Raw genomic sequence first — 21,990 nt, 5'->3', positions numbered from 1 at the left:
AAAAATTATATAATAAAATTATTAATAAATCAAGGAAGAAAAGAGAGAGATTTCCAGGCACGCCCCCAGCCAGATCTTGGTCTCCACAGCTGACCACTTCCACTAGCCAGATGACCACGTGCAGGTCAAGGACATTCAAACTAAAGAGAATGCCTCTCAAGGATAAAGCCAACTCCCATCGTGGTCCTGAGTCTCTCACTTCCTGGCTGCTGGCTAGATGGGACGATTTGAATCATACAGAATGGCTGATGCTCGGGGGCAGCTGAGGCCTCATCTCATGACAGTCTTCTCAGGGTCGCTGACAGTGTGAACTAAGACATCCTGAGTGTGCCAGGCATCTGAGACGTAGGGCTGCATGTTACAGTGGCTTGTGTGACCTTCCCTAACTGTTACAGAAGTTAACAGCGTGGCTTAGGGAACCAGAGTCAACCCAAGCCCGTTTGCTTGAGAAGAGGCAGGAGTAGCGAGGTTGGCTTATTAGAGCAGGCTGGCTCAGGGTAAAGTGATCCAAGATGGTGTTAAGACCTGTGACATTCCTTATAATTCGAGTCACATTTTAAGAGTTTCTTGGGCCCTCTTATAAATCTACTCAACCACGCAATGTTTGACAGACACAGACACAGACAGATACACACACAGAGATGGGTAGGTATGTGGGTATACAAATATGTTAGTGTATATTTTTAGGAGTCTTGAGACATTCACAGATGCATAGATCCACAGGACCATCATTATCAGGGCAATAAATCAGGGCCTAAGGCTCCACAGAAATCCCTCTGCCTTATCCAGCCACAAGGGACTCTCTATCCCTACAGTCTGCTTATGAAAATGTCACAACACTGAATAATGCCACCCTTCTGGAGCTATGACTGTCACTCAGCATATCGCTTCTCAAGTTACTTTTCTTTTATGTGTCTTCGTGTTTTGCCTGTATGAACGTCTGCGCACTATGGTATGCAATACCGATAGTGGTCACAAGGGGGTGTTGGATTCCCTGGAATTAGAGTTATAAAGTTGTTGTGAGCTGCCATGTTAAGTTCTGGGAATCTAACCCAGGTCCTCTGCAAGCGCTGCTATTACTCTGTGCCATGACTGCACAGTCATCTCGCTAGCCCTCTAAAGTTAATTTTCAGAAGCATGGCAGTGGCCTGGAACAGGACAGATTGGATAGTACAGTTGATAGTTACTGGCTCATGGGCTACAAGGCCCCATTCTCTCTACATCTATAAGCTTGAAGAATATCAGTAATAACTAATAACTTTTAATTTGGGAAAAGTTATCTCTGCCAACAGCAATTTCCAAAACAGGATGAAGTGCAGTTTGATGGGTTGCAAAGAATCCAAGGAGACAGGGAGGAGAGGAGAGGGCAGGCAGATCAAGGATTAAGCAGCCCCTCAGGCTGGAAAGGGACACATCCATCTGCTAGCAAGAGCCAGAGCAGCCATTCCAGCCTTTGCATTGCTCTCAAGTGTGAGCCTGCAGGACCCAACAGCTTCCAGAGCCAATGGGACTAAGCACAATGTCCTGCTTTTCCATCAGGAACCATTACCCAATGCCCTTCACCTCTGAGGGCCCCCTATGGGCTGGATTCAAGAGTTCAAAGGGCAGACGCAGGCTAGTTAGAGAAAATGCATCTTGCCTGACACCGGGGTAACCATGAGGATAATGGATTGTGAAAAATGAGTCTTACTCCTTTTGAAAAGGGACACAAGTCTATTAGGGGAAGGGAACCAATTCTAGGCCAGAAGGCAGTCAAGCATCAACGCTGTGAACAAAAGCCTGTGCCCATGGCTCACACCCGGTGATGAAGACAGGAATGGCCCTTCATCTCCTACAGACGCTCTGTTTGAACTTTGAAATGAAAACCCTTGAACTTCCCCTGCTGTTTAAGAGTTTGGAAAATTGTACACCGAGTGCTGGGGAGACAGAGACAGGCAGATCCCTGGAGCTTAGTAGCCAGCCAAGTCTGCCTTTGGTAAGCTCCAAGCCGCTAAGAGACTTTTTCCCAAAGGGTGTGGACAGCATTCCAGATGTCAACACCTGAGACTTTTTTCTGACACCCCTACATACATGAACTGACATGCACCAACACTTACATGTGTGTACATGTATACACACACAGGTTTAGAAATCAGAGTTATAACAAATATTTTGAGGTACCTGGAAAGAATAGCAAGAGGTAAGGTTGGATTCCCCAAGGCCCTGCAATAGGTTCTCAAAAGGACACAAATTCTCAGCAGCATATGAGAAATCCTGAGAGACTTCAGAAGTGTCCCTCCTGACTAAGGGTGGCACTGCAATTTTACTTGAAGAATGTCAGAAGCTTCACTATACATATATGGTTAGGTTCACTAAAGATATCTGTCCTTCAAATCTGACCAAAGAATCATGTCCACTGTAGCAAACCCGGTTATTTTGTTTGCATAATTTTTGGTTTAAAATATATTTCATGGAGTTGGAGAGGTGGCTCAACAGTTAAAAGCATGGACAGCTCTTCCAGAGGATCCAAATTCCGTTCTTAGCATGCACATTGAACAGCTCACTCCATCTACTTGTAAATACAGCTCTATGGGAGCTAACACCCTCTTCTGGCCTCTGTGGATACTGCAGCCATGTGCACATACCCACACAGAGACACATAACTTAAAGTAATAAAATGAGTAGTCCTTTTTAAAGAAAGCACATCCCAGGACTAAATTGCTTCTGCATCTGCTGTAGGTTGTAGCCCGTATCCACAGTAGTCCAGAAGATTCTAAGCACATATCTTATTAGACCAGAGCTGGCACGGCTACATATCCTAGTGGTTTTAAACATGTCAGGTTTAACGCCCTGGGGACCCTACACCTCTGCTGCTTTTGCTTTCTCTCCATAGCCTCTAGACAGTGGGTAAATATGCCCATCTATTGAACCCCTGCGACTCCCACCAGCATGGAAGAGGAAACGGGTGACCCAGTGAGAACATGGCATAGTAACTGAGAACTGCCGCCCCTAGTGGTGTTGCCCAAGGTTAGAAGATGACTCCAGAACTCAGTGGGTAAGGTGTGACAGTTCCCCTTATGATCTCTGCCCAGGATAACTGAGGCTGGGAGAGTATTTGGCAAATGCTGGAGCCATTTGGGGTTCTCACAGCTCAGGAGGGGGCAGTGGTAGGTAAATTACAGTCAGGGGTGCTGCTTAGTACCCTACAAGGAACACCTCACAGGCAGGATGGAGATCTGGAATGAGTTAGTTCACACGGCCAGTGAACTGCCTTCAGGAAAGAATGCTGAAGGCTGTGACCAGAGAGTCTCAGAGGCAACACCAGCCCTAAAAGATGACCCAATGTTCCCATCAGCAGAACCAGGCTCCGTTACACAAGAAGGCAGCCTGTGTCTTTATATATCCAATGACCTTTGGTTTGAACTATGCAAATAATTCCATCAAGAGATATTCTGGGCTGCAGCTCCTGCTATGCAGCAGAGGGTACCTGGGAAGAAGATCCCTCTCCACCTCAACTCACAACAGAGCAGAGAGTTGGCCTCTAGCCATGGGAAGGTCCTTGGGGGACAGAGGAGTTGCCGGAGACACAGCAATTCAGTGCCTCTGCACTCCCTCACTGAGCATACAGCAGGGCTTACCCGAAACCCCTAGCTCTCCTAGCTGCTAGCTGCTAGTTCTCCTCGTCTCTGCCATGTGCTGGGCTGTTTCACCATCGTTATGGACTTCTTGGCGAGCATCAGCTCAAGCTGCTCAGTACCTTTCTCTCCTGGCTCCCAGCTGGCACTGAGAGATGACATCCCCCCTCCTCTACCCGGTTCTTTTGCATCTCTGTAAATGTGGAGGTGATCGGATCAGGAAGGACCACTGTTTCCATGGACAAATAAGTCTTCCTAAATCACTGCCCCATCAGAGATAGCTCAATTAACAGCAACGATATCGAGAGACTTACCTGAGCTGGACACTCAGTGTGAGGACCAGGACAGGGGTATAAAAATACCTGGGAGGGCAGACAGAGGGTGCAGACACAGCTCCAAGAGTAATCCACACAGGAAGCCTGTCTTGAGAGGGCCAGAGGGTCAAACAACAAGGCCACCAGTGTCTGTGGAGAGGGTCGAACCTGTCACACAGTAGTTTGGATATCCAAGACCAGGTGCTACCGAGGACTGCAGTGGCGGGCCAAGCTTTTTAATAAGTGCCTGAGTTCAAAGTTGGCTCATCTGCACCATTCTTCCCAGGGACCCAGGCACAGAGGCCAGTGCAGATGAAAGAGGGGATCTGACCCTATGCCTCAATGGGAGGAGTGGCCAAAAACACACAGATGTTTCCAATCCACGGTCTCACATTCTCTGCACGAGACTATAGAGGAAGGCGACCCCACAGATCTGAAGAGGTGAGGCACGCAAACATCTGGCTCGCTCTTTAGCCAGACCTGCTCCCAGTCTTTTTTTCTTTCTAAAACTATGGCTTTTGCTGCATTTTAAAGATAAATCTGCAGAGCTGAAGACTGCTTGGTGGCTAAAGCTCTTGCCATGCAAGCATGAGGATTGGAGTTTAGATTCCAGAAACTTACAGAGATGCCAGGCAGGCATGGCAGCCCTTCTATAATTCCAGCCTTGGAAGGCAGAATCAGGGGATCCTTGGACTAAGCTGAAGCACTAATCTCACCTTGCTGGGGAGCTCTGGGTTTGAACAAGTGGAAGAGCAATAGAGGATGATTCCTGACATCAACCTTGGGTCTCCACATACATGTACATGCACATGTATGCGCCTCCATATACACTTCAACACATGCCAACAATCATGAACACACACGGGCACAACACACACCCAAAAATGGAAGGATAAAAATACATTCATGTTTTATATCTTCAGAAGGGGAAGGAAGCGGAGACCCAGCTCATTGTCACATCTCACCCTGGAATATGCTGGGTTGGACACCTCCGGAGTTATTATCAAGGAAAGTGCCTCCTAAATGGCTTCCAGCACGTTCCTTTCTGTATTTGTTCTTTGAAGTTTAAGTTAGAGGAAACCTGCTACTTATGTACTTACCAGCGGACTCTCAAAGAGAAATCAATTCTGGGAGTTCAAAGTGACCTTAAGTTGTCTGTTTGCATTTCCCCCGACGCCGTGCATTTCATGGCCAGCTGCATTGATCTACTGAGCATTGAATCCATTGCCAGCCTGCGCTTCAGGTCCCCCTTGCTCTTTGTTTATGCTCTGTAACACCTGAACAAGGAAGGTGCCCAAAAATTGTGGCTCAGTCTCAAGGACCCTTCCAAGATGCACGGGAGGGACATTACTGAAGTAGGTGCCCAGGATGCCTGACTTCATGTGCTGAACTGTGCTCTTTCTCTTAAGTGGCCTGTGGTCCTAGTGGGTAAACACAATGCTTTTTATCTGAACAATCCTATTGTTTTTGCAATGTCTAATGTAACACCAGGAGCACTAGGAGAGGCCACTGTCTCTCACACAGCCACCCCCACTAGCAACTTCTGTTCCCACTACTCATGTTGTTCTCTCTGCCCTCATTCCTGGATAAATGAGAAATGAATAGGCAAAGCTCACCCCCCACAGAGGCCCCAGAAGGCTGCCCTGACTCACTTTCTAGGGGAACAAATGGATTGTGGGTAATGTGTTCTTCTTCGATCTACCTAGCTGGTTCTCATCAGAAAGGTGCAGAGATTCTACTCTTCAGCCTCCTTACATTTCCCTTAGAGGTTGAACAGACAAACAGGATGAGAAACTTGCACCTTTCAAATGTATCTATAAGATACGTAGTGGGAGTGTTCTGAGTATGTACTTCCTCATTCCTGAGGCTCCTGGTGGGTACAGACCACACACAACTGGCTTTAGGGAAACACGAGACCGAGTTTACAGAGGAAGAGAAGTCATGAGCAATACTGTACATAGTACAGAAAAGAAAAATGTAGAGTTACACGTGCTCAAGGTTCACATCCATCATCATCATCATCGTCATCATCATCATCATCAATCATGGCGACCACCATCATAATCACCACCACCGTCAACAGCATCACCATTGTCACCATCATCATATTGTTGTCACAGCCACACTTGTCACCAACATCACTATCATCTTCACCATCACTACTAACATCATTATCACCACTATCATCATGACCACCATCACCCTGATCACCGTCATCACCATCACTATCACCATAAGCATTACCATCTTCATGCATTGCTAATTCCAGTCTCCACATGTCTTTAATGGGGTCAACAACTCAACACTTTGTAGCAAGAACCCCTGGAATCTCTGATCATAGTGGTCAAGGGTCATAGTCAGTGAATTTCTTTGCCATAGCAACTGCAGAGACTGCTTTCTACTTGGCCTCTGCAAAGGGTAGACTGTTCCCCTTCTCTGGCACGGCCAGGGGTTCAGTGTGCCCTAGGCATGCCCAAATGATGCTCCTTTTAGGATGCAGAGTTTAACAGATGTCACTGGGCATTTACAGGGTAGGTCTCATCTTCACCAGAGCCCCTAGTTCCCTACAGATTTACAGGAAAGAAATGCCTTGTCTTTCATAAAGGCATTTTAGGAGCTACTTGTTACAAAAGCCATGCCTGTTTCCTCTATTTCCCCTAGATCTCGCGAGAGATTATTTGAGGCTAGGAGGCTCAGTGAGGGTCTTTGCTTGGTACAGCAATGGCAGAGAGGCGCTGGGGGACTCAGGATGACAAGTTGGAGAGGTGTGTCTCCATGCTGGCCTCTGTCCCCAGTCAGACTCCACTCTGTCACTACTCCCTGCTCGGTTATTATTCCTTGGGTTCCTCAGAGACCACTCAGGAAGCCATTGGTTAAGTTAACTTGTGGGATGTGTAACCTACAACTAGAACTATTCTGGGATTCAAATTGGCTTCCTGCACCTGAACTAGATTGAGAGATGCCCGGCTAGGTGGAGAACAGCTCACAGGAGCCCCGAGGGATTGAAGGAAGCCCAAGGCCAACCGTTCACCAACTCATCGCTTTTGAAAGCCCCAAGCCTTCTACAAAGCAGCTTGCACCTGTGATGGCTGCTGTTGGTTGTCAACCTGATGACATCTGGAATTAACTAAAACCCGAGCAACTGGGTAGACCTACGAGAGACTTTCTTTTTTTCCTTTTTCTTAATTAAACCATTTGAAGTGGCAAGACCCACTTTTAACCTGGGTCTTTTGAAGAGGGAAGACCCATCCTTTTATCTGGACCACAACTTTCTCTGGCAGCCTATATAAAGGACGGGGAAGAAGGAAGCTAGCTCTCTTTGCTTGCTTGCTCTTGATCTTGCTGGCAAACTCATTCCTTCACTGACATTAAAGCCTGCTTCTTCAGGATTCCAGCACATACCAAAGAACAGCTAAGACATTCAGCCTTGTAAACTGAACAACTACTGGGTTCTTGGACCTTTCATTGGACTATGAAATTAGTCCTGTACGCAATTCTAATAAATACCCTTCGTATATATGTTCCTCTAGAGAATGATGATGAATATACCACCCAAAGGGCATCTCCAGACCCATCTTAATCCTGACTTTCCAATCACATGTCAAATTCTCTTTTTTATATACCCTTGCTTTCTCTTTCATAGGTCTTTTCTTGTCAAGAAAATCCCCAAGGCTTAAACCAAAGCAGCTTTGATAATTTAGTTTTAATTAACATTTATGCATCTGTGTGCATACCTGTACATTTGTGGGTGTTGGGGTGAGCGTGCTGTTGAGTATCTGTGTGTGTGGAGGTGCAAAGTCAGCCTCAGGTGTTGCTCCTCTGGAGCCAACTACCTTATAGAGACAGTCACTCGTGAGCTGTGAAGCAAGCTATTCAGCTAAATTAGCTGGCTATTGACCCACATACCACCACATATGTTTTTTTTTTTAATTTTGTGAATATTGGAGATCAAACTCAGTATCTTGGGCTCACATGGTAGGATCGTTCCTATATGAGGCAGCTCCCCAATTCCCAAAGCCTTTTTAATCTGATTGTGGAGGATGCAAAGCTGTCAAAGAGTGCTTGGGCATCTAGTATTTACAACTGCAGAGCCCACTGCAAGTTCTAAGTGGACTTTGGTAATGCTCAAGAGGGATTTGTTTATTCAAGAAACTTAAGATCAGCCCTGACTTTGGAAGAGCCGCGATCTGTCTGAGTTCTGCCTTTCATAGCTCTGGTCTCTGTCTTGCACATGAACTTCCTTGACATTGAGTAAATATATTCTACTCAATCCTCAGTTCAACCTAAGTACCAGGGCTTCTGAAAGATTCAGTTTCTATAGGAGAAACAGAAAGGAACATCTGATGTAGCGGGAGAGACATGGTTCCCATGTTCATCTTCTCCAGCTCGGTATTTGGGCAGTTGAAGTCACTGTTGGCCTCTGAACGCTGTGTCCTGGGGGGAGGGAGATAAGAAAGGGGATGGTAGGTGAGATCTCAGAGCAAAGGGCACAAGTGCTGTGGGTGTTTCAGTTCTTCATGGAAAGGAAAGTGTTTTCTGAGATTCAAAAGAACTTGGATGTCCATAAATTGAAAGTGCTTTGCTTTTCTTCTGCAACGTGGGCTCCAAAACTATAGCAGCAGGTAGAAGACAAGAAACTGTCTATTGGGGCTTTCTGGTTCTCAGTGAGAAGTACCCCCTGCACTTAGACACACACACACACACACACACACACACACACACACACACACACACACAGCTCGTTAAAACGTACTTATAATTTGGTACCCAAAATGGAAAGTCCCAGCCCCTCATGCTTCCTCCACAGCATCCCCTGAGGTTACAGGCACAGAAAAGTCTAACCCTATGTTTGGAGATTCAAATGACAGGCTCGCCACATCATCAGGTCCAAGTTTATGCTGTCTACTTATATAAACATATTAGATCCATTCGAGACTGAAGTATGTTAAGTGTGTAGCAAGCATATACCCCAGTCAAGGGAGCATCACAGAAGAGGAGGCAGGAAGGATGTCAAAACCAAAGGATGGGGAGGAGAGCTGTGTGTTCTGAACCTGTGAACTCAAAGAAGCTATGATTACCTATACATGATCAATCTCGATAAAAATCCCAGCAAGGATGAGGGAGGAACTAGCTACAGAGTTAGTGGCAGCTGATAGCTGCTAGAGGAAGCAGGGTGGGACATTCTTTTTTCTTTTTCTTTCTTTTTTTTTTTGAGGACAATCATATTGGTAGGTTTCCCATACTCTAGTGGATGACCCCATCCCCATGCACAAATGTGCAGCATTAACTGGGCTAAGTGGGCTATAAAGGAAAAAGACATGAAGTCAGGAGGGTGTATATTGTGGGGATGTGGGGGGAGTTGAAGGGGAAAATGAAGAGAAGATGTATTTCATTGAATGTATGTCAAAAAAGTCCCAAAAATTTAAAAGAAAAATTTAAAACTAAATCCATAAGGAATGGAGTCTGAATAAATGTACATTTTCGCTATATCTGAAATTGCCCAATCTTGGACTTACATCCAGAGCCAAAAACCGTACAAGGGTGCAATGTGTTTGTTTCAGAGGTGCAAAGGCCTGGGCCTAACCTCGTGGACTGTGTGGCCCAACAAAGGGGATGTCTTTTGGGTCTACTGGAGAACTAAGGGAGCTGATCTTACTCCAGACTCCAGGGGATACATTTACTATATTACAGATGGTGATCGGATTCCAAGCCTTTGTGAAACACAAACACACATAGAGATGTTTCTAGAGAAGGCTAGATGAGCTCACTTCCTGAAGCTGAAGTCCAGAGGATGGCAAGATTCCACCCCCGGCCCAGGAATCCATCACCAGTCAATGGTCAGCATGAGCAGCCAAGGGAGGAAGGCAGGGATTAGAGCAGAGGCCTGCCCTTCCCATGGTTTCCAGGCAAAGCATTTCTCTCATAATCGGCCTTCTTTAAAGATGTTATGGAAGGCTGCTGAATTTGGAAACTGAAGCACACACTAGTAGGTCCTGTGGAGGATTTGCAGCCAGCTGCAGTGAAATCTGTTGGCCAGACAGACAGAATGAAGCACAAGTGTGGTCACAGTCCCCCAGATACCTTTCCATCACCACCCCCTCCCCCGCCTCTTTACCTAATCCCCAGATGCCCAGAATGTGAAGTCAAGGTTTTTACCTCCCAGTTTTAGCCAAGTTTAACTATTAGACAAATGCTGTTCTCTAATGTCTATTGCTTTAGTCAAAATTAAAAAGGAACCCTGAATGACAGGTCAGAATCAACTCAAACTGTGAGTTCAAACTAAAGAATGATTTGTTTCCTTTAGCTCATCACTCTTAAACAAAGCAAAAGGAAAATGGAGCTGTGGGGAGAGAGAGAGAGAGAGAGAGAGAGAGAGAGAGAGAGAGAGAGAGAGAGGAGTGACGAGTCTGGATGAGAGACTGAAATCAGATTGGTAGTTAATGAACTCGAAAATCCACAGGCAACATGTACCACATGCAGGTACATTCATATTCTACAGGATCATGATAAAAATTAATGTGTTGGGGGATGGAGAGATGGATGCTTCAACATTTAAGAGCACTTGATGCTTTTGCAGAGGACTTGAGTTCAGTTCCCAGTACCTCTGTCAAGCAGTTCCAGGATTATGATGGGCTCTTCTGGCCTCTGTGGGTCTTGCAATCATGTGGTATGCACGTGTGTGTGTGTGCACATGCGCACACACGCATGCACTACCACCACCACACCAAACATATACACACAAAGCAAAAATATAAAACAAATAGATTTTAAAAAGCAAGAAGAAAACAAGCAATCTGTTACCTAGCAGGCCTAGTCATGCCGTGCTGTTGGGATACTGCAGCCCGATCAACAATGCTTGTCCTAATTAATTATTACAAACAGATTTATCTACATTTAAAATGAAGCTAAAGTCTTTAGTTACATCACAGTTGACACCAGGCAAGTTTCTCTTGCATATTATATTCCAAAGAAAATTTTAGAGTGTTTTTTCTAAAGTGCACAGTGCTTCTTTTAAATGTCTCCTCTTTGCTACAACCTTACATAAGAAATCCAAGATCCTACCACATATTCCCCCACCCTTTACGCTCTCTTATTTCTTTTTTAAACACCACGTTCTATTTCCAGGGAGAAACAAAGTGGTAACTTTGAGGCTGGTACCACTTTATACTTAGAGACTGTCTGTCTGGAATAGCTTCTGAGTTGGCAGAGCCATGTTCTCCATCCTCCCTGACAACTGTCGCCACCGTTTGCAGATTTGCTGAAACTGTGAGGTGTTTAAAGACCCGATTGTGAAGTGGTTGATTTGGGGAACCTTCAGTGCCCTGAAGGGTTTCAATAAACCCTCCACGAAGGCCGAGGGATCCTGACAACATCCCCGGCTCTTCTATGACAGCCTGGGAGTTTCATTTATACTAAAATGAATGTTTTATTGTCCCGGAGAGATGGCTTAGTAGTTAAAAAGCACTTACTTGCTCTTCTTGTGCACTTTAATTCAAATCTCAGAACCCACATCTGACAGCTAACAACTCCCCATAACTCCAGCTCCAGTGTGATCTGATAGCCCCCTCAGACCTCTGTGGGTATTGCATTCACATGCATACACCCAAACATAGATATAGTTACAGATAGACAGATGCGCACGCACACACACACACACACACACACACTTAAATTAAAATTAAATTAAAAATAAGTTAAGTCAGAATAAAAAGGAACAACATTCTCTGAACTGGTGAGATAGTCAGTGAAGTGTTCACCATGAAAACATGGGAACCTCAGTTTGATTCAAATGTGGTCTCTTGATTCAAATGCTGGAGGGTAAAGAGAGAAGGACCCGGGGTCTCACTGGTCAGCCAACTGGTCTAATCAGCAAGCACTAGGCCAGTGAGAGACCCTGTCTCAAAATGATACTATATTACCTGAGCAAGGACACCCATGGTTGACCTGTGACCTATATATTCATCCATATACATATGTGCCCCCCCAAATGTTCATAATTAAGTGGACAACCAGCACCATCAAACTAGCCCTTACATTTCACAGTGAGAGCACCGCATGTGAGCATCTGACAGGAACTCCATGCTAGAGGCACAAACACAGCAGCCCGGCTGGACAGATTTGGGAACCTGCTCACCTCAGTGTGAAGTGGTCCTCCGTGCAGTTCCTGGAGACGTAGATGGGGAAGGTGAGTACGTCTCCTTGTCGTACAGTCTTGGGGACATAATGAACGGCCACATTGCTATCTAAACGCAGTTCCCTCAGAGGTGGACTGCTGGGGGTCTCGCGAAGGAAGACACTCCCAATTCTGTGCAAAGGGGGGCTGGATTCATCAACATCATTGTGGCCGGTCAGAGGACCACCACCCTTCCTCAAATCCTCCTTGGCACAGTCGCCGCGCTCATCCCCTGGCTGTACTGCATAGTACAGTTCCACGGGACTCCCTTCTGGCTGCTCTGTGGGTCTCCGGCGCCCAGACACAACCGTAGGGGGACTGAACCAGCCAGGCAGCATCTCCAGCTGGGCCACACACAGTCCCAAGGCTCCACCTAGCCGGCAGCTGCCCCGAACCTCCCTGGTCTCTCGGAAAGCAAAGACCCGCAGGCAGGGGAGCTTCTCGTCCCGGTGGTCGTCCCAGTCTCTGCCCACCACGTGGAAGAGCACCTGCACTTTGGGATGGCTCAAATAGACCTTCTCCTGCAAGATGTAGGCCTTTAGCCTCCAGTTAAGGGAGAATGTGTTGGTGAATCCGAACGGGTTGGAAGGCAGCATCAGGTCCTGGGGCACCACCTGCTCAAGTGAGAAGGGCCCGTAGCTGGCGTTGAGCACCGGCAGCCGCTTGGACTTGTAGATCAGAAAGGACTCAACCCGCGACTGCAGGCTGGAGTTGCGCATGATGTCCTGGTTGGCCTCCTTCAGGAAGAAGGACACATCGGCATTGTTGATGTGGTAGGTCACCGGGAGGTAGGTAGGCAGGAGCGAGAACCGCTGGATGCTCTCCAGGATCCCTCGGCCTTCCGTCACTGTTGGGAGGAACCGAGGGCAGGTGTTAGTGATCCCGGGACACCAGATTTGTAGCCTTGGAGAGCACACTGGTAACCACCCACCGCCCACCTTTGGACCCGTGGTGCTGTTCTGGATTAGCCGGGGTTTCTTCTTGGATTCAACTCAATGTAGAGAAAATATAGGCAAAGGAGCTGGGTGAGAGGGCTCAGTTGGCAAAGTGCTGGCCACACAAGCAGGTGGGAAAGAAGTCCAAACCCCAGAACCCATCTTAAAGAGAAGCTGATCAGGGTAGAGAGATGGTTTGGTAGTTAAAGGCAAGGCTCACAACCAAAAAAAAGATGAACACAGGTTATGCCTGTAAGTCCAGGGCTGGGGAAATAGAGACAAGAGGGAGGTTTCCTGGAGTTCATTGGACATCTAGACTAGCTTAATCAGTGAGTGTCAGGTTCAGTGAGAGGCTCTGTCTCTAAAAACAACATGGAGAAAGATTGAGGAAGACATATGACATTGACCTCTGACCTTGCATGTGTACACACTTGTGTGGTACACAAAGAAAACATATGCTAAGTGTACACACACACACACACACACACACACACACACACGTGCATGTGCAAACAATAGGTGACACAAATGTCTTAGGTGGGTATTTCCCCCAGACCGAAACCATCCTTCCTAGGAGGTAGGGGACTTGCAAAACTCACAAAGTATTATAAGAATGTGCAAGATTACAAGACACATCAGGACCTGAACAAGCTTCTGTAGCAGAACACCTTTCCTAGGAGAGAATATTATCAGCCAAGTGTGGTGGCGCACACCTTTAATCCCGGCTCTCAGGAGGCAGAGGCAGGTAGATCTGTGAGTTCGAGGTCAGCCTGATCTACGGAGTGAGTTCTAGGACAGCCAGGGCTACACAGAGAAATCCTGTCTTGGGAGAGGAGAGAAAAAGGAGGGGATATTATCTTTGGTGGAGTGGTCTGCAATGTAAGTCCGAAGTTCCAGGGACAGAGCTTTAGCAGATCGTCACTCATATGGTGATCACTTTGTAGAGATGAAGCTGCCGTTTGGTCATCTGTGCTTCTAGGAGTAACCCTCACAAACTCTTTGGTTCACTAAGCTCAATTCGGGTGGAAACTATTTTCTCCTTTGGTTGCTGGTGTCCTACCTGGGGTGAATAGGCATCTGCTTACATCTCAACCGGAAAAGATACTGCACAATGTCACTAGGGTTAGGTAGAAAAGCTTGTCACTTGATACTCATAAATGAATGTGTAAATAAGTAAGATTCAAACAAAATCACTTCTTCCCCCTGGGGATAATAAGAGCTTTAAGGGGCTTAAGTCTCAAAGCATAAACAAGCAGGAGGCCTGGAGTTCCAGTTCTCCAAACTCATATTAAGAAGGAGCTGGACACAGCAGTATGTGCCTTAAGCCTAGGGTTGGAGAGATGGAGATAGGAGATGCCTGGAGCTTGCTGGACAGCCAGGCTAGCTGAATCAGTGAGAACCAGGATTCTGTCTCAAAAAACAAAGTGGAGAGAGATTGCAGAAGATGCCCGATATGGACCTCTGGTCTCCATCATTTTCATTTTTTGTTTGTTTTTGGTGGTTTTATTTTGTTTGTTTCTGTTTTTGTTTTTTGCTAAAGAAGATGTCAGGAAGGGCTGAAAGAATACTAACATCTCGTCAGATAAACAATGGGTTTTCCCTTGACCAGCCAGGCTGGACAAAGTATGTAAAAACAGAGATAGCGTTTTCATTTTCCCAACCACCCAGACCCAAATAATCACACAGAAACTACAGTAATTACAACACTAGCTAATGGTTTAGGTATATTCCTAGCTAGCTCTTACATCTTAAATTAACCCATTGTTATTAATCTATGTATCGCCACAAGGCTGTAGCTTACTGGTAATGTTCTGGCATCTTTTTCCTTCGGCAGCTACATGGCATCTCCTCAACTCTGCCTACTCTCTCTCTATCTCTGTTTGGATTTCCTGCCTGCCTTTACTCTCCTAAGCCATTGGTCGAAACAGCTTTATTCATCAACCAATACATATACAGAAGGATATCTCACATGAAAAGTGGAGCTGGACCTTCTCATCCACAATCTGACCTCACACATAGTCTGATCCTCTCACATCTACATCATACCTGGTACTATTTCTGATGCAACCTCACAACCCACATGGAAGGACCTTTGCCCAGAAATGATTAACAGTGAAGGACAAAGACACATAAGATAAGTGAACACAGTCACATGAATGCTGAGTTGGAGAGAGTGCTCCAGAGATAGGAAATGGGAGTGACTACGGCAGGCCATGGTTCTTTGAGTAGCTTAGACCCTCAAGCCAAGAATGGGTGGTAGCATCTACCTTTCACTCCACCCAAGTCCTGTGGAGACTATCCTAATACCAATGAACAAAAATATATTCTTCTTTCCTCTTTAGGGAACATATCCTCCTGGGGGCCATAGGGGTTAAAAAATTCAACATGTTATTTTTACATTTTGTCTTACTTTCTGTAATAAAAACCCAGACATAGAAATTACACAACCCAGAGAAGCCATTTCGAGAGCTTTGGCTTGAATAGCCCTGACTGTCCAGGCACAGCTGTCTCCACCAGGCTGCAGGCCACACCGGCAACAGCCACATGATGGTCCCTGGTTATTTGGAAATATTGACATCCCTCCAACAACCTGCTTCAGCTTCAGTGACCCCCATAAAAGCACTCTCCAAGCACAACACCCTGACAAGTATGGATCTACATCTACCAGGAACAGTGAGGGACAGCCAAAAATTCAGACAGTTCCTAGAATTGCCACATGTAACTTGTGGGACAATCAGCAAGGTACCAATCTTCCTTGCTTCTGTGAATCAATCAAATCTGCAGTTCAGGTCAGAGAACACAGAAGTTATGGTGCATACACGTTTACAGCTAGGTCAGATTGACAGACACCTGTATTCAGGTCTAGTTTGCACTCTGGAATGACAAAAATCTCTTTGTCTAGTGTCATTACCAAGTTCAGGGAAGGATGAGTCTCACATTTGTGTTTAAATAAACTACCTAGAACTGCAAATACATGTGTATTCGGACTGACTTAAACAGTATTTTCATAGGTTACAGCCTAATAAATGTGAATTTCTTTTTCAAATATCAAAATTTGCAAACTGGGAAGATGGCTCAGGGAATAAATTGTTTGCAAGTGTTAAGGGCTGAAGCTCAGATTCCCCTGCAGTGATATGAAAATGCCAGGTGAACACAATGGCCTGTCTGTAAACCCAGCACTTGGAAAGTAGGGTCAGGAGATCTCTGGGGCAATCTGGCTAGCTAGACTAGGTAAGTTGGTAGGGTCCTCCTTCAGCTATCTCAGTAAAGTGAGCAGCAATCAAGTAAGACACCAATGTCAAGTCTGTGCACTTCTAAGCACATGTGCCCACATACATATCAACACACACACACACACACACACACACACACACACACACACACGTAAAAATTTTTCTTAAAAAAATCAAAATACTATGAATGTTATAATTGTGGCTCTCAACGTGATGGAGTTAGAATCAGCATGGAAATGAAAATAGACATCTGGTAGACCTCTGGGCATGTCTATAAGAATGTTTCCAGAAACATTTAACAGGGGAGGGAACAGCCACACTAAATGTGGACTGCTTCATTGCTTGGGCTTAGAAGGAAGGCAAGCTGAGCACCAGCATTCATCTGCTTCCTGGCTGCAGATGTGATGTGACCAGCCCTCTCATGCTCCTGCTGCTATGCCTTCCCACCATGACTGACCGTACCCTCAAACTGTGGGCCCAAATAAATCTTTCCTCCCTTAAGTAGCTTTTGGCTGGTATTTTGTCACAGAAATGTGTAAAGTCACTAAAACAAGCCTAACAAGATGCCTTACCGGATGTGGTATTGTATGTTTTAACGTTCTGGGAACTGGCACCTGATTTGTGTTTTCCCAAAACCTGGGTTTGCCCATCTCAAAGTCAGCACAAAGAGGAAGCAGACATTTTCTGTGTGTTCTCTGAGAGGAGCTTTCTGCTTCCTCCCTCCTCTTGGATGCTATCCCCACCCCTTCCCAATCAGCCTGGTTACAATCCCAGCCTGTCTGTAGCCACATCTTCTGTAAATTCTGGATCACTGAAAGTGCATCTCAAGGTCATGGTCACATGTGTGTCCCACACCCCCAATCACTCTGTGCTTCCCTGTGAGTCACTACAGTAGGGTATGTGCCATATAATAGGGGTCTCATGTAGTTCCACAGTACTTGGGGTCTTTAGAACAGAACCAGAAAGTATCAGACATTCATTAAATATTTGATGAACAAATGGGTGCACAAACAGATGGTGTGGGAGAATTGTCTGTATTCTGTCAATCATATTTTAAATAAACACTGATTAGCCAGACAGGAAGTATAGGCGGGTCAATCAGACAGGAAGTAGAGGAGAGGTGATGAGAACAGGAGTATTCTGGGAAGCAGGAAGCTCCCTCTGCAGTTCTGCCCAGACCACCAGAGAGGCAAGATGTAAGCTGCCCTGCTGAGAAAGGTACTGAGCCATGTGGCTAACACAGATAAAAATAATGGGCTAACATAAGTTATAAGAGTTAACAAGTAGCCTGAGCTAATGGGCCAATCAGTTTATAAATTTATGGAGTCCTCTGTGTGATTTTTTTGGGGGGCTTGCCGACTGTGGGGTACTGGGCGGGAAAGAAACCCCAACAAGCAAGCCGGCCCTCATGTTACAAACAGATTATGCATCTTCTATCCTAAAAAGCAGCTTATATTTTCCACCAGGATACTGTAAGATCTCTTCTCAGCAGCATGGCTGTAATCAGGATTGCCAATGCTTCCATCCCACTGAGAGCACCACATAATCCCACTGACTGAGACTGGAGAGGAGAGGAGAGCAGAGGACCCTCAGTGCCATGAGATTCCTAAAGAAACATCTTATGTTACAAGGTGCCCCTTGATTATTTAAAACACATCTAAGGCTTCACAGAGCCACTGCCTTGAGCAGCCTCGAGCCAGCTTACCATACAATCAAGAAACTGCCAAGGTCAAAAGTGTAAACCAGAGCAGGGCACCAGAGCAGGGCAGGCATCAGCACTGGGCACCCAGGCCTCCTAAACCTCCCTTTTGAACATCTGACCCTGATGCTCAGGGACACAAAACTTAATTGTGCAGCTAATTACACAGTGCCAGGTCAACCACACTGGGTCCTCTGATACTATTCAGGAAAATAGTAAAGCAAGGAAAGGTCAGGGCCGGGCACTGGAGGGGAAATAACTCCAGCTTTAGCCTGCAAACCACACAGACGTCTTTCGCCCTGATATCCAACCCAGACGCCTACTGCCTACAAATGCCTCACCGAGACCTGAAGCTCCCAGGGAGCTTTCTTTCCTTTCTCCCTAGTACCACCTCCCAGGTCTATGGGTGGAGACGCTTTATTTCATCTTACTGCTCTCAGTCCATGATTGAGAGCAATCAAGAGAGGACCCTGGAAGCAGGAACTGAAGCAGAAGCCATGGACCAATGTTGCTTACTGGCTTGTTCTCCATAACTTGCCCAACTTGCTTTCTTATACCATCCAGGACTGCCTGCCCAGGGGCGACACCACCCACAGTGGGCCGGGCCATCCCACATCCATCATTCATCATAAAGGTGCTCCACAGACTTTTCCACAGGACAGTATGATGGAGCCATTCCTCAGCTGAGGTTCCCTTCCCCCACTGTGTCAATTTAACAAAAACTAACAATCACCCTCCCTTTTTCCTTTTCCTTTTGCATGGGTCTGTGTGTATGTATGTATGGTGTGTATCTCTCTCTCTCTCTCTCTCTCTCTCTCTCTCTCTGTGTGTGTGTGTGAGAGAGCATGTAGAGGTGTACATACATATGCATGTGCAAAGGCCTGATGCTGCCATTGTGGTCTCTTCAATCACTTCTACCTAGTCATTGAAGCCAGGTCTCTCGATTGAACCCTGAACTTGTGGATACGGTTCAGTTCTCCAGTTTGTTCTGAATCTCTTGGCCCAGTCTTCTACACAGCAGACTTGCAGGCAGGCTGCCACCCCAACCCAACCCTAACATAGGAGCGGGGTCCCGACTCTCCTCTTCAAGCTTGTATAGCAAGTTGCTTTGTGCACTGAGCCATCTCCGCAGGACCCTCCCTCCTTCTCTTCCTCCATCTTCCTCCCTCCCTCCCTCCCTCCCTCCCTTCCTTCCTTCCTTCCTTCCTTCCTCCTTTCCTTCCTTCCTTTCTTCTCCCTTCCACTCTCTCTCTCTCTCCCTTCTTGTCCCCTTCCCTCTCCATGCCTTATAATTTACAAAATGGTGCCCATTTCATGCCACAGTGCACAGTGGCCAGAGAGACACCTTCTATCACCTATAACACCAATTTATTTCACATAAAAATGACCCAAGCATCAAATAGAAAGCCGAGTACAATGAAAGCAAATGAATGCCCCATTAGGGAAAAGAATGGTTTTCACTTGGGCCATGATTTTGATGGAACAGAATGTGGCCTCACAGATGTTTTATATTGATCTTTACTATTTTGAGAGCATATTGTTTCCTTAACCAATACATCTAAGAAACACAAGGTGGCCACCAAACATGGAACCCCATTCCTCCCTTTGCATGGCTCAAAAAAGAACAACTTAGGGCAAATGATTGTAGCTAAAACACCAGCAAGGATTGGCTAGGAGGTGTACAATCTAGTTGCTGCACACCATGAATTCCCGAGAAGTCACCAGAACGTGCTCTCTCTCTCTCTCTCTCTCTCTCTCTCTCTCTCTCTCTCTCACACACACACACACACACACACACACACACTCAGTTCTGGTTTGGCTTCTGATAAGTACAAATACCCCGTGGGGCAAGCAGAACAACAAATGCAATACAACATTACTTCTTCTGTCTCCTAAGGTAGAGTGTAAATACGGGGCACCTTGGAACTTTGGATCTGGCAGCCCTCCTCACCTTGTAGAGAGGCCAACAGCCAAGCTGGCAGAACTGTCTAGTCTTTGTCAGAGCAAAGACCTGAGACAACTGGAAGCCCCATTGGTAACCCAATTACCTCTGTGGTTTTTAGAAGAAAAACTGGAGTGGTTTCAGATTTGGGACAGTGTAGGGCTTATAGAATTCAACCCTCATACACACTAGGGGAGAAAGGAAGAGAACGGAACTCACACTGAGATCCAACAAGCTTGTCATCTGCTTAATCAGAGTCTAGAGGCCATACTCCTCAGGAAGTCCAACCACAGGGCTTTTTCCTGAGGTTTGTTCTTGTCAAAGGCGGTAGCCTAGGACAGACATCTGCCACAGGTCACAATCCATCACTGAAAGAAGCCAGGGCAGAAGCTGATTCAGAAACCGTGGAGGGACACTGCTAGTCTGCCCACCCTGTTCATCAGCTCATGCCCAGACAGCTTTATGATAGAGCCCAGACTCAGGTGTCTAAGGATGGTGCCACCCACAGTGAACTGAGCCCTCCCATCTCAACTGTCAATTAAGCCACGCCCCTAATAGACACAGACATGAGCCAACCTGACCTGGGCAACAATTCAAATGATGTTCTGTCTTCCCATGTGGCTGGCTCTACACTGTGCCAAGTTGACAGCTGTAGTTGATTAGGATACACATCAGGAAAAAAGACCCCCCCCCATATGACAGCATTACCAACTCACATCCAGCACTCCACAGCCATAGCTCTCCTCTGTAGGAACATCAGAACCTGGGGACATCCTCACCCAGATGCCTAGGCTCCAAGTCACTGACTCAGGGACATGGAAAAAGCAATGTGTCCTTCCCTGTGGCTCTAACAACTCTGAATGGAGGACACACACAGCCCAAGAGGTCCCCTACCCTGTGAAGTACCAGCACAGGAATACAGAGGGTGAAACCCCAGCAGGAGATCCCAGCAAGTGCAGAAATAACAGTAGTGTCCTCAGATCAAGACATACAACCATCCAAACATCCCCCGTCCTCCTTTCCCAGTCCAGGGACCGTGCTATTCTGCTGCCCGTGACTTCTCTGCATCCTGAATGTCCTTCTAGCCCACCAGGCACTCTTCCCTGACCTCAGAGAGAAAACAGCTTCTAGGCCATTGCCTAGTCATCTGCACCCAGTGGATCCTCCTCACTTGCCTCTGCCCAGCCAGCTTTCCACCTCAATGCAGAATCTTCACTGTTTTTCTGCTTGAGTGAGTCACACTTTGACCTGGAGTGCACGGGTTCCCTTTACTATTGCTACAGAATTATTCATATAGTGATGACACATTTGCTACCCCCCTGTCCTGTGGCTTCTTCATGATGAAGGAAGGAGGTAAGTCTCTGAAGCCCCATCCATGGCACATTTTTCTTGTCTCTACTCCACAGTAAGTAGGACCAGAGAAGGCAGGTGAGTTGTCCAAAACCACCAGACAGGTATCACGTTGTCAAGGAAGAATTCAAACTGCCCATTGCGCCTATAGAGCCCTAAGGCACGTGATGCCCAGTGAGCCACTGTGTGATTTCAGCAGCTACTTTGTTTTCATAGGTCCTTTGCAATTTAAATAGTGTTCCACCCATAGAGCACAGAACAAGAGAATGCCCAACTAGACGAACACATACACACAAACACATACAACACACACACACTACACTATACACAAACTACTCACACCACATACATAAACACATTTAACACACACACACTATACCACACACTACATAACACAAACTCCATACCATATATATATACACATACACCACACTATAACGCAAACACAGACTACACATACATACATACATACATACATAACACACTACACAAAATGCAAACTATACACCACATTATATATACACACAATACTATACATCACACATGCACGCACACACACACACACGTGCAGCATCATGCTGCAGCGTCATGCAGAATAAACACATGCTCTCCCAACACAAAGACTGTGGGTTGGATACCCCTGGAAGTAGCAAACATAAACAAAAGGCTGGCTACTTCTGCACCTTAGGCGAACACTAAGGATGGCAGTTCCTGATATCCTGTCTCTACC

General features: G+C 46.2%; 1 protein-coding gene across 1 annotated transcript in view; it reads right to left on the bottom strand.

Moving 5' to 3' along the window:
- Tmem132d (transmembrane protein 132D) overlaps positions 1-21,990 on the bottom strand; it is a 618,857-nt gene that overhangs the window by 443,674 nt on the left and 153,193 nt on the right. Inside the window, exon 2 of the mRNA XM_087903615.1 lies at positions 12,063-12,948. Within this exon, the coding sequence (XP_087759741.1) occupies positions 12,063-12,948 (886 nt within the window). The remainder of the gene's footprint in view (positions 1-12,062; positions 12,949-21,990) is intronic.

This window comes from Myodes glareolus, chromosome 2 (genome assembly GCF_982192425.1).
Source record: "Myodes glareolus chromosome 2, mMyoGla1.1, whole genome shotgun sequence".
NCBI lineage: Eukaryota > Metazoa > Chordata > Mammalia > Rodentia > Cricetidae > Myodes > Myodes glareolus.
This window is presented reverse-complemented; position numbering and strand designations above follow the sequence as displayed.